The sequence below is a fragment of the Oryza glaberrima genome, chromosome 12 (genome assembly GCF_000147395.1).
Source record: "Oryza glaberrima chromosome 12, OglaRS2, whole genome shotgun sequence".
NCBI lineage: Eukaryota > Viridiplantae > Streptophyta > Magnoliopsida > Poales > Poaceae > Oryza > Oryza glaberrima.
The window spans coordinates 17,027,167-17,041,139 of NC_068337.1; the positions used below are offsets into that span (position 1 = coordinate 17,027,167).

The 13,973-nt window shown below is 48.9% G+C and overlaps 1 protein-coding gene and 2 pseudogenes across 1 annotated transcript; 2 read left to right on the top strand and 1 right to left on the bottom strand.

The window, feature by feature from the left end:
- The first annotated feature begins 2,407 nt into the window (after nt 1–2,407).
- On the top strand, nt 2,408–4,023 carry LOC127758105 (F-box protein At3g07870-like; annotated as a pseudogene).
- Nucleotides 4,024–5,361: 1,338 nt separating this feature from the next.
- LOC127758108 (uncharacterized) lies at nt 5,362–8,010 on the top strand. Its single transcript, XM_052283735.1, has 2 exons — nt 5,362–6,383; nt 7,632–8,010. The coding sequence occupies exons 1-2, from the start codon at nt 5,454–5,456 to the stop codon at nt 7,968–7,970; spliced, it is 1,269 nt and encodes a 422-aa protein (XP_052139695.1). The 5' UTR covers nt 5,362–5,453; the 3' UTR covers nt 7,971–8,010.
- A 1,421-nt stretch (nt 8,011–9,431) lies between these two features.
- LOC127756332 (F-box protein At3g07870-like) lies at nt 9,432–12,879 on the bottom strand (annotated as a pseudogene).
- Nucleotides 12,880–13,973: the final 1,094 nt, after the last annotated feature.

Sequence of the window (13,973 nt, forward strand, 5' to 3'; positions counted from 1 at the left end):
TCCATTTTCTTTGGTTGCACTAAAAAAATGGATAGATTGATTACAGAAATTAAACAATGATGGGCTAATTAAAAGCTAGATTGTATTTTTAGGAGGCTTAGACTGAGAATAAAAATTCTAGAAAAATTATATTTAGTTATGATAAATAATCTAGTATTTAAATTAATTATTGATAATATACACCTTTTATGCATTTTAATTCACTTATGGGTGAAGTCTGGTTTTAGCCTTTAAAGGATTTTTTAATTAGCCTACTATGTGACTGTTTTGACTAATTTGCTTGAGGCATCAAGCTTAGTTATTAAGTTGTAAAATTACAGTGAATAGCTTGTGCTAATTATAGTCTACTTAAATTTTTCCATGATTTTATCTTGCATATAATATTTTAGAGAATTAGGATGACCTTTCTTTGTATATGTGTTCCCACTTCATAATTACATCTAATATTATTATAGGGATTACATTAAACTTCGTTTTGGCTGACAAGATGATATTTGAGTTTAATATTAAGTCCACATGTTATCTCCCAAGATTAACTATAAGTTTATTTATTACTTTAACCCTTTTAGGTTATGCTGATCGGATCTATTATAAAATGCGAGACCAAAATCCAAATGCACAATGGACTCAAGCCTAGGCATGCTTTATGCACATGTATGCTCATATCTAGTCTAAGGTTGCGAATGGAAAGGTTTTAATTTGTTCTCAAATTTTAATCATGCAATGGCTTAAGTTGATCATCACCTAAGTTAAAACGGAAATTTTTGGCTCCTAAAATTGGAGAAGTTAACCTCTAGTTATTTTGTTAAGAAATTTTTAAGTCCAAGAATTTCGGGTATATTACAGATAACCTACACACAAAGGAATAAGATCACTTTGGCTCCCTCAACTGACCACCGAATCTAAATCGTATCCCTCAACCGCAATACCAGAAATCTTGACCCCTCGAACTTGCAAAACCGGTGCAATTTGACTCCCTCGGCGGTTTTGGGGGCGGTTTCGCTGACGTGGTGTCACGTGGCGCCTACTTGGAGATATTGACCGAGCCTTCGGTCCACGTGGCGTTGACGTGGCACTTACATGGCAGTAGAATTAAAAAATATGCGTGGGATCCATTAGTCATTCAACAAAAAAATGTGGGCCCACTAACATGTGGGGCCCACATGTCAGCCCTTCCTTCTTCCTCCTCCCTGTCTCCCTTCTTTCTCTTTCTCTCCCTTTCTTCCCATTCGGCCAACGGGCAGGAGGGCGGCTGGCGGCATCGGGGCGCATCGGAACCGGACCCGGGGCGGCGATCGGCGGCTAGGACGACGGCGGCTCGACCGCGGTGGCTCGCGGTAGTGGGAGGAGGAGGGGAACGGCGGCGGCGACTCGCAGCAGTGGGTGGATGAGGGGAACGGCAGCGGCGACTCACGGAAGTGAGAGGACGAGCGGAACGGCGGTGGCAGCCAGCGCTACCGCTCGTCATCCTCATCCTCGCGGTTACCGGCGTGGTCTCTGACGGCTCGCGGGGTCGTCGTCGGTGACGAAGCGACTGGCGCAGGGGGTGATGAGGAGGCCGCTGGAGAAGGCTGGGGCGGCGGGGCTAGAAAAGGCCGGGGCGTCTTGCTCGTGTGCGCCGCGTCGCTCCACTGCTCGACCGCCGTCTGCTCGGCGCCGCCGCTCCGGTTCCGCTGCACCCCGATGGCCGCCGCCGCTCCCCTCGTCTGTGCGCCGTTGCCATCGTCGGTGGACCCCAGCGGTGCGCCGCCGCCTCCCCACCGAGGCCGAGCCGGGCTGGGCCGGCCGCTCGCTATCGCTGCCCTCCCGCCCGCCGGCCGAATGGGAAGAAGGGGAGAGATTGAGAAAAAGAGAGAGAAGGGAGAGAGGAAGGAGGAAGTTGGAAGGACTGACATGTGGGCCCCACATATCAGTGGGCCCACATTTCTTTTTGTGTGAATGACTAATGGGTCCCACGCATATTTTTTAATTCTACTGCCACATAAGTACCACGTCAACGCCACGTGGACCGAAGACTTGGTCAATATCGCCACATAGGCACCACGTGGCGTCACGTCAGCGAATCCACCTCCCAAAACCGCCGAGGGAGTCAAATTGCACCGGTTTTGTAAGTTTTGGGATCGAGATTTCTGATATTGCGGTTGAGGGATATGATTTAGATTCACGCGGTCAGTTGAGGGAGTCAAAGTGATCTTATTCCACACACAAATTAATCAACAAACCGCAGCTAGCTAGCCAATCTGGAAGAAATTCGAGAGAATCCAATATTTTTGACCGATTCACATGCATAGCGTAGGCCGTAGCGGCATAGGAATAGGATTGCTAGCGCACTCAGAGTTTGTTGTTCTGGGTTCCCTATTTCTACCGCTTAACGACTCTAACGACCTCAACACAAACTCCGGCGACGATGGACGGCGACGGCCGCTGGGGCGACGTCCCGACGGACGTGCTCTGGGAGATCCTGCGGCGGCTTCCGCAGATCAGCGGCCAGCGGCGGCTCCGCCTCGTGTGCCGGCGGTGGCGCGACGTCGTCGACGAGATCGAGCCGGAGGTGCAAAGGAGGCGCGCAAAGCCGCTGTCCTTCTTCAAGAATGGCTGCTACGAGCCCCCCTCCGCGTTCTTCCTCCACGACCTCGCCGGAGACTGCGACGTCACCTCCCTCTTCCGCGAGGAGGAGCAGGAGGAGGGCGACGGCGGTGATAGGGATTTCTTCTCCCGCTACAACGACGACGACATGGTCGGCTCGTGCAACGGCCTCATCTGCCTGTGGCTCGACCGATCTTATTCCGGCGGCTGCGGCGTCTTTGTGATCAACCCGGTCACCGGCGAGACCCTACACATCCCGCCGCCGCCGCTGGAGACGATGGCGACCAGCAGCCAGCGCCGTCGCCGTGAGGGTCCGCTCAGCTTCGGTTACCACCCGACGACCGGCAAGTACAAGATCGTCCACTTCCCCTCAAACGGCGGGCGGGTGGATGATGTCACGCTGCGGGGCACCACCTCCGGCGCTGCCGCCGCCGCGTCGTCGTTCCCCTCCCGCCACGGCGGGATGGTGAATGTCCTCACTCTGGGAGACGGCGCCGCGTCGACGTGGTGCGCGGTGGGGACGTCGCCGTGGAGCATGTGCGTCGCCTGGGGCGTCGTCAGCGTCGACGGCGCCACGTACTGGGTGGCCGAGGGCAGGGAGATCATGTCGTTCGACCTCGAGCACGAGCGCGTCGCGACCGTCGCGCCGCTGCCGGCGATAAGCAAGTGCCGCTTGCCGGTGTCGATGCCGAAGGAGGACGCCTGCTGCTAGCTGACGGATGTAGGCGGGAGGCTGGGAGTCTCCATCGCCATCCAGCGGAACTCAACCTGCATTGAGGTACACTCGACAAGTCTTTTTCCTAGTTCCACTCGTTTTTCCATGTCATCCGTCAAAATCTAAACAAAATCGACGAGATTAATATGCGATATATTATACTTCCTAAATTTGTAAGTTCAATTTCGACTTGCATACTTTCAAAAAAACAAATTTAATTGTATATAGTACGCACTACTCATAATTAATTTCTTTTATTTTTGTTTCTATTTGTCCAAATTGAATTTTAACTTGCATGTTTATCAATATTTTTTCATAACAAGATCATAATGTTTATTATACGTTCTCTATAATACAAGAATTAGTCTATTCTTCATAGGTAATTTGTATAATATTTGTTATAATTTACAGGTGTGGCTATTAGAGGGACGAGGTGGCAAACAAAAATGGAGCAAATGGCGTACCATACAAGGGCTTCAGCCTACCTAGAAGGTCGGACGGCCATACTTTGCTTATGGCAAGTGCGTCTTAACAAACATCTATCGAGAAATGTTTGATCAGGGACTTAATAATATAGTGTACCGGCACTTGCCATGCTCCCTCAAGGGTGGGAGTATTATCTCAAGGGCAATAGAAAGCACACCAGTGGCAAAATTTAAACCAGAAAACTAAGAATGTTCAGCTATATTGAGACCAGTGAATCTTTAAACATATACAAGTAGGAGGAGGACAAGAAGGACAAGGAGGAGGAGGAATCATCATCATCATCCAAGGAGGAGGAGGAGGAGGAGGAGGAGGAGGAGGAAGAAGAAGAAGAAGAAGAAGAAGAAGAAGAAGAAGAAGAAGAAGTAAATGCATAGTTGGGTACTACATTCTTTGGGTTAATATTAAACGATGCTCATCTTGAGTGTAGAGGCATCCTGGCCCTGGCAGAAGGCATAGTCGAAAGGCGTGAATACATAGAGCCTAGCCTAGGAGGGGGCCAATCCAATGTTGTCTTTAATTTGTATGCTTCTACACACGAGAGTTAAATTTTACATTGATTGATTTCGAATATAAGGTTGTTCTTCAACTTATAAATATACTTATAGATAATAATATTTTTTTAGCTAACATGTTAGGTTTTCTTTCATTATTATGCTTTAGTTTAGTTTTTCAATTGTAGTATCAATATTATTTATCAATATACACTAGTTTTTTCTACCATTACATTGTGTTGCTACAATGGTGGGGAATGATAAAAGTAGTAGCATGGGAGAAGAGAGGTGGTGGCGCCGAGATTTAGATGGGAGTTGTGTCTACGTCTGCATGTGGAGCCAGACCGATAACCAAGCCGACAAACTAAAAATAGACATGGCAATCCCACCTTATTTGACATATTCAGTATTTCTATTGGCCGACATATAATCAAGTGTCTCCCTTGCTCTCACATGTGTGACGCCCCAAACTAGAATCCTTATCGGGGTTTGATTGATTCGTCACTATCACTACTATAGAATTGATGTTTGCAAATGGTCAAACATTGTTTTCGCGAACGGGTTGAGCAACAGCCTAGACCAAGATGTATGTAAAAGTCACTTTTTTTCCAAGCGGGTAGCACAACAGAATAAGTGATTTTCATGGACCTGAACTATTTTGCCTCCCTGAAATATGGCTGGAATAAATCAATTTTGCATCCATCAACTCTTTGAACCGTGTTTTAAATGGCTGAATTTGTCTATCTTAGCTTCTTCAACTATTTTGTCTACCTGATCGTTGAACCAGAACGTGTTAAGACGGCCCATCATACCGAGGAAGAGGTCCAAGCACGACCTAACGGTTGTGCTCGGCCAGCACGGGCCCCACACCAATCGGACTGTGCCATGCTTGGGTCGGGCCAAAGCCCCATGTCGTGGGTCGGGCCCTTCGGCCGACCATACTCCAAATCTCGTTTTTTAAGGAGGAGCACAATTATTTTGTTCGCGTGTGGGGCGGAGTTCATCATATCCGCCTCCTCCAACGAGAATCGCAATATCCACGTAGAGTTCGTTAGCTCTTGGCACCTATTTATAGTTTTGTACTTGCCCACGACGGCGCCGAGCCGCCGCCACCAACAACGCAGACTCAAATCAACACGTACGCGGCGCCGATCGAAGCCACGGCGGCGGCGGCGATGGACGGCGACGACGACCGCTGGGGCCACGTCCACCGGGACATCTTCGGCGAGATCCTGAAGCGCCTCCCGCCGATCAGCGGGCGGCGCCGCATCCGCCTCATCTGCCGTCGGTGGCGCGACGGCGTCGACGAGATGGAGCCGGAGATGGCGACGACGATGCGCGCTAAGCCGCTCGCCGTCCTCAAGGACAGCCGCAGCCGGACGCTCTCCGCGTTCGTCGTCGACGGCCTGCCGCCGGCGCCACGGCGCGCCACCACCAGATGCATCTTCCAACACGTGGACGACGGCGGCGGCGGCGGCGGCCACCACCGGCACCGATACGACCGCTGGCCCAACAACGTCGGCGACCAGGTCGTCGGCACCTGCAACGGCATCCTCCTCCTGGCGCACTCCCGCTACGTCGGCAGCCACACCCTCGTGCTGCTCAACAGTGCCACCGGCGAGCGCCTGGTGGTCCAGCCGCCGCCGAAGGCGAAGGAGATCATGGGCGGCTCGGCGGCGCTCAGCTTCGCGTACCACCCGCTGACGGGCGAGTACAAGGTCGTGCACCTCCCCGTCTCCAGCTGGAAGAGGACGCTCGCCGTGGCGGAGGTGCTCACCGTCGGCGACGGCGACGCGTCGTGGCGGCAGGTGCCGGCGCCGGCCGGGTCGACGTGCTACCTCTCGTGGGGCGTCGTCAGCGTCGACGGCGCCACGTACTGGGTCGGCAAGGGCGGCAAGATCATGTCGCTTGACCTGGAGCATGAAATCATCGCCGAAGTCAAGCAGCTACCGGCGATGATGGAAGCGCACAATGTCAGTTCGCCGCCGCCGCCGCCGACGACCGCAACCATGGGGGTGGACAACGGTGGATGCCATCTGACGGAGGTCGGCGGGAGGCTGGGAGTCGCCATCGCCACTAGCCAACGGGGGACAACCAACGTCGAGGTATACCATTGTTTCTGCGTAATTTTGACAAATTGATACTTCTATAAAACTTATTTAGAAAAATAAACCGTATTAAAAATTAATTTTAAAATAAACCGTGACCTCAGTGCCAATCCTAATAACACTAAGTTAAAATGTCTCAGAGCCATACTAGTTGGCGTCTACCTGGATAATTTGGGTCACGTCGGACACGTTTTAACTCACTGCTAACGGGGTTGGTGTTGAGGTCACGGTTTATTTTTAAAATTAGTTTTCTTGACTTGGTTTATTCTTGAAGTTAGTTTTCTTGACTCGGTTTATTCATGAAATAGTTTTATAGATGGGTCAATTTATCAAAATTATGGGTTGTTTTTCGTGGCAAATTAACTTAATTAATTATTATACGTCGGAGAAATGCTCTTTGTACCTTAAAAAACGTGTAGTACTATGTTATTTTGTTTCTGTCTATTTGCATGCTACCCAAATAGACAGTGTTGCGATCGAAATCAACATTGAATTTTATGATAAACTAGGAAAATAAATCTGGCTGTTGATATTGCTAACTCTATTCACGAAGATATTTTTTTTTGGTCATGTGGGTTTTCTTTGAGTTTGTCTGGAAATTTTGTTGGATCATAATTGTCTATTGATAGGCAAACAATTTGCTTTATAATATTCTTGAACTTTATGGCAGATAGAATTATTAGAAACACGAAGGTTCTAAAGGTTTGAAAAATAATGAGTCCTCTTAAAAGAATCATATACTCGCCCTGTTCTAATACATAAGTATTTCTAGATAAGTAAATGGACGTAAATTAAAAAAGCCAGAAATGCTTGTATTTGGGAATTGATGGAGTATTCTTTGACCTTCCTTGCTTCAAAAGAACATTTCTGGTGAGCTAGTACCAACATTGAGGAATAGTAATGTGCTGATACTTGTGAGGAGATCTGTTTGTCAACACTTCCAATGTTGGTTATGAGTCATATATATAACTAATACTCCCTCCGTCCCTTAATATTTGACGCTGTTGACTTTTTAAAACATATTTGACCGTTCGTCTTATTTAAAAAATTTAATTAATTATTATTCTTTTCCCTTCATTTGATTCATTGTTAAATATATTTTTATGTATACATATAGTTTTACATATTTCACAAAAGTTTTTAAATAAGACGAATGATCAAACATATTTAAAAAAATCAACAGCGTTAAAAATTTAGGGACGGAGTAAGTATCATTTTATGCATACATGATTATTTTCTCTGCAGGTGTGGGTGCTACATGGACGAGGAGACAAGCAACACTGGATCCGCTGGTGCAGCATGCAAGGGCTCCAGCAGAACCGAAAGATTGGGCATCCATGCTTTGCCTTTGACAAATATGTCTTGACCAACGTACACCACCGAATGTACAGTGAGCGAAGCAATCTTAAGTACATGTGCTTGCCACCCCCTGTCGACGACGACGGGATCATTCTGATGAGATTCGATGAGAAGGCTGACGTACAAGTGACATTGCTCAACACCAGCTTTGAGCTACGATTGTTCGCCCATGTTGAAACCAGTGAGCCATTGGAAATATACAAGAAGAAGAATGTAAAATCATAGTTGATATCAAGGATTCCATCATCCATGAGGCATCCTCCAAATAACAGGCACCACAAACCTTTTAATTTTGTATGGAATATATTATAGATGATCTCTTCAATTACTACAACGAAACTCATTATTTGACATGCTCATCAGCCACATGTATACTACTGTTTGTGTAGCTTGTTTTCTTCTATGCATGCTTGTCACTAGCATAGTGCTGCACCATATAAACATATAGAAATACTGTCTCAACTCAGATGAGTTGAGTTATCTTAATCCAAACAACTGGCCCTCTTCTAACGTTGAGATCAAATTAGCCAAGCCTCACTTTTCTACTTTGTTGCACTTTGAATCATACATGTTTTAAAACCCCCTGACACTTTCCCCACAAAAAAAACCGTCACTAGCTAACGGAGAATGCTAGCTAATTCGCGAACATTTACGTAGAAACCAACTCGCACATTTTTATGCCGTTTCTTGTATGAACTCTGCGTTCTTTATTAATATAGTGACGCGTAAGCTCACAAAAAAGACTGGTGCAAAAACGCGACCCCCGTGTCGCTCTCGCGCGGGCGGCTCGAGGCGAAACCCTAGCCACCCACGCCGCCACACCCTCATCCCCCTCCTCCACCTCGCCGCCGCCGGAGCTCGCCGGCGGCAAAGCCGGCGGCGTGCCGGGAAGGCGGCAGTGAGGCCCAAACGGCTCGGCGGAACCGGCCCCTGCGCGAGGAGGACGGAGAACGCCAACGATGGCGCGGCCGGAGGTGGAAACGGCGGTTCGGCTTGGGGCGGCGGATCCGGCGCCCCTGTGGCCGGATCTGGCCTCCCCACCCACGGATCCGGTCGGCAAGGGGAGCGGCGCGACGGAGGTAGAGCGGGCGACGAGCGGCGCGTGCGTGCCCTGCCGGCGCGGCGGGCGGCGAGACGGGCGGCGCGACGGACACAGTGTGGGCGGTGGGCGGCGCGAAGCGGGCCTCGACCGGCGCGGCGACGGCGTGGGTTGGGGTTGCTGCGGTGACGGCGCCTGCTCCTGCTCTGCCTCGTGCCCCCGCCCGGCGTCGTTGTCGGATGGCGTGTAGGAGGAAAGCGAGGCAGGCGGCCAGGGCGAGGCGGCGGCCGGTGGTGTGCGAGGTGGTGCTGGCCGGACACGCGGCCTTGGCCCGATGGCCGGCGGCGTGAGGCTGTGGAGGTGCTGCGCGAGGAGCAAGCCGGCGGTGGTGACCGGGTCATCAGGTGGCTGGCTGCCATTGGTGACCTCAGTGGCTTTCGGCAGCACGCAGGAAGCGGTTTGGCAGTAAAGAGTTCATCCTCTGTATTGCCAGCTTGACCTGTGGGGTGGTAGACTGAGCTTGGGTGTTGAAGGGATGGCGTGGTGGTCCGGCGATGGTCGTTGTGCAGGATGGTTGTGTGGGGTTTTGATGGGAAACCGCTGGCGAAAGCCTTGCCAGGCCATGGGCCGGCATGACGATGGCGACGCTATTTGGCGCCGTTCCCCTCCTTGGAGGCGTTGTCCTGGCATTGACCCCTCATAACACCAAGAACCCTCTGCGCGCAATGGTAACCTTGGTGGACTCCTGCAATGTCCCTGAAGCTCTTCAGGTCTAGGGTGTTTGACGAGGCCTCACTTTCTTGGCTTCGTTCCTTGCTACAGCGGGTGTTCATCACTCTTATCTGGTTACTGTGGGGTAGAGTCGGAGCTGCTTTGCTGGGGCGACGAAGCTTGGCAACGATGACACACTGCAATCTCTTTATAGAATTGTTGATGCTAGCTGTGTGTAGGAGTGGTTCCTTGGTAGCTTGGGCTGATGTCCTTCGTGGGTGTCGTTCTTGTTTGTTAATTTTGGCGTTGGGATAGCATCGCATTGAAGTCGAAGCTGCTGTGTTACTTGGGTGGAAAGCTTGGCAACGATAACATATGTAGGCTGCCATGTCGTCTCAAATGGCAAGCTTGGCCGATGCCTTGTGTCGGGCTCCGTCATGGTAGCTTAGGATAGGTTAGCTGTTGGTGTGGTGTTGTAGTTGTGGTTTTCGCTCAGTTTTCTCTAATTAACTGAGCACTGTAAGGTTTGATCCCGTTTTCTCCTCAAAATGGGATATCTTCTTTTTAATATAAAACGTCGGCAATGGCCTGACCGTTCGAAAAAATATATAGTGACGCGTGCATCGTACATCCAGGTAATATTTCCAATATGTCCCCTACTTTCGGACCTCTTAGAGAGGGGAGGTGATATGTAAAAACTATAATTTTATACACGTCTTTCAAAGAGACCCGCATGTTAAAATAACACTATTTTCACTCGTGGTCATATTAGGTCATATATATTAGAAGAGACCTTCCTATAAAAATCAAATTTCATAGACGGATCTTGGCCAGGGAGTCCCCTACGTATTTTCATTAGCTGGGAGAAAATGGACCATTTTTTGGATTATCTAGCTACTGAATTCAGACGGTTTGGAAATTAAGCCGGTGATTACGAGAAAAGTTGCAAACTGTCACAAGCTCAACAAGGAGGGACCATGACTGCTATATATGTATGGACCATGATTTTTTTTAGATAAGCAGATATACACAGCCAAAGTTACATGAGCGCATACACTACAAATCTCATAACCGAGATAAAAAAAAAAACAACCGAAAAGAAAAAAAAAACTAGAAGGCTAAGCTTCCAGGTTTTCAGCGACACTTTCAAACTTCACGGCAAAACCGCTTAAATAATTAATACCCTATTATATATTAAAGTATGTGCAACAAAACATATATATTGACCAATTATATTCAAACTCATATATATAAAGGTAACCTCCTTGTAGATGTTCAGTGGCTCATTGGTCTCTACATACGAGAACATTTTCACATTTATTTCAGGGTTGATGACAGAGAACATTTTCACATTTTCCGGGTCGATGACGAACTCCTCCACCAAAGTGCCTGTTATCACATCGCCCGTTGCTACGCTTGTCCTGTTCTTGTCTGGCCATAGCCAATGCGTATACAGCTGATTGCGCAGATGGCCGCTATCTAAGATTGTCAAGACATTCTCTCCGTAGGCGAAGTGTGGCCATGCAATCTCTTGGTCATACTGCAGTCCTTGTATAGTGTAACGATGGCTCCAGATCATCTTCCCTCTTGCGCCATCCAACACCCACACCTATATGGACACACATGTATAGTTCACATGTATAGAAAATATATATAATGTTTGGAACAAATTATAAGGAATTACTACATCCGTCCCAAAATATATCAAAGAAAATATATCAAAGAACCACACACATTCTTTAATCTTTATCCAGATTCATATTAACAGGATTATATCACGTACAATATTAATATTGCTATATCATGTCCACTACTTTGTCTGTTTCAAACTATAGCTATCTCATTAAAGAGATACTACTATATTGCAACTAAAATTGAACAATGGATGCTTTTTATTTGTTGAGATAAAAAGTTGAGTGAAGATATTAAATGGAGGCGATTGTGATAGGTTAAGATAGGGAGTAGAAGGGATACTAGCTATATTTTTACAATAAATTTAATGGTTTGAAGATGTGGTTGTAGCTTTTTTTAAGGCAAATGCTATATTTTATCCACTATTAAAAGGAAAAATGTTACAAGTAGCTACTCCCTCCATTATGACATTGGTTAGCTTCTTTTTTTTTAAAAAAAAAGGTAGCAAATCACCCATGCCATCCCATGGGATAAAAAAACAAAACCCATTTGCAATATTAGGACATTATCGGTTTCCTCGCCCACACGAGGGTGAGGGGAAAAAGTGTAGTATAGAAAGAAGGATACGACTCATCTTTTAATCTACTTCCTCATTTTCATATTATAAGTCACTTTGATTATTTTTTAAATCATTTTAAGTTTAATCAAATTCATAAAAAAATTAATAATATCTAAAACACGAAATTTGCTTCATTACATATATTTGTTACAAATTTAATCAAACTTAAAAAATATTATAATATAAATGACTTATATAATATAAAACAGAAGCCGAAGGAGTGTACTTTATAAGGGTTATTAGAGTGTACCTCGACGTTATTATACTTGGAGGCAGTCGTCTTATGGTTGGAGGTGATGGCGACTCCCAACCTTCCGGCGACCTCTGTGAGGCGGGTAATCCACCAACTGTCAAGTTCTCCGGCGATCGCCGGCGGCAGCGGCGGAACGGGCGTGACGCGTTCGTGCTCATGGTCAAGCGACATGATCCTCGCGTCGACCTTGGTCACCCAGTACGTGGCGCCGTCGACGCTGACGATGCGCGAAGGGAGGCAGCACCTCGAGCCGGGCGGCGCCGCCACCTCCCGCCACGACGCCGCGCCGGTGCCGCCGAGCGTGAGCACTTCCACCGCCGGGTCGGCGAGGTTGTCGCCGCCGCCGTAGCAGAAGGCGGCGGGGAAGTGGACGATGCTGTACCTCCCCGTGAGCGGGTGGTACGAGAAGCTGAGCCTCTCTGCCTCCGGCGCCGCCGCCGTGTGGCTCCTGCACCGCGGCGGCGGCGGCGGCGGCGGCGGCGGGATGGCGAGGCTCTCGCCGGTGACCGGGTTCACCAGCGTTATCTCGCCGCCACGCTGCATCAGGCAGAGAAGGCCGTTGCACGTGCCGACGATGTCCGGGGAACTGCGCGACTCGCCGCCGTTCCAGATCTCCCTGCTGCCGCCGAGCCCGCCGCCGGCGAGGTCGTCGAACACGCGCGCGGTGGCCGGGCGGCCACTTTCGACGGATCGCTTCAAGAAGGTGAGCGGCGCGGCTGTGCGCCGTCGTCTCCGGTTCGAGCTCGTCGACGGCGTCGCGCCACCGGCTGCAGACGAGGCGGACCAGCCGCCGGCCGCTGATCGGCGGGAGGCGCAGCAGGATCTCCGTGAGGAGGTCCATCGGGAGGTCCTCCCACCTGTCGTCGTCGACGGCGGCCATCGGCGGCGGCGACGGCCAGTGTAGCTCGGCGCGAGGACAACGACGGGTATTACGTACGTACACGAGATCGATGGTGCTTAATTATGTACTCCTATATAATCATAATATAGTAGTAATCTTCTGAAAGAAAGAGATCGATCGGTAGCCGGATGCTACACGATACGGCCACATTGTATACGGTGAAATTTCACATGTTGGATGGGTTTCATCACCTTTAAGGCTGCGTTCGGATCCTCTAGTTGCCAACTCTCATATCTCGTTTTCAGTGCACATGCTTTTTAAACCGTTAAACGGTATGTTTTTTGCAAAAAGTTTCTATACGAAAGTTGCTTAAAAAAATTAAAATGAAAAAAGAATTAGCAAATACTTAATTAATCATACGCTAAACACTGTTCCGTTTTTCGTGCCAGGGAGTGAGGATTCACTCGCGAACACAGCCTAAGGGAGGCAAGGAATGCCGACAACCGACACTATTATAGAAAACGTGTTGGTGCAGGTTCCAAGCTAGCTATATACGTATCGGTTTTTTCAAGGGGTAATTAGATCTATGCCATTATAAATTCTTATGCTTTGATATAAACCATTACAACTCGTGATGTTGTAATTGTGCCATTACAAATTTACAATAATTTGAAATATGCCACTACTTAGCCCTTAGATGTATTCTAAAAAAAAGTTGGACAAGTTTGTCCTTTGTCTTCCTCCTCCCCTTTCTTTCCCCATCTCCTCTCTCACTGCTTCCTACAGACGAGCGGAGTGGTGCTGCTCACTCCGGTGGTGACCCCTACCTGCAGCACTGTGTGGAGACGCAGGTAGTGTGGAGCACCGTACCGGTGTCCCTCTCCGGTGACCCGGTGTGACGGTACTCAACCACATCGCCCTCGATGGCACATCTTCAACAGCTGAACTTGTGGCCTTCCAGATCATCGGGAGGAACCCCATGGGCCGACGGTCGTGGTGCTCTGCCGTGTGCTTCACGGGGACGCGTTCAGGTCATCGTGCTCCTCGCCGGCGTGGTGCTTTGTCACGGCCGCTGGAGGAAGGGAGTAGGACATCGGTTTTAGCTGTTGCCGCTAGAGCCAAGCTTGTGACGG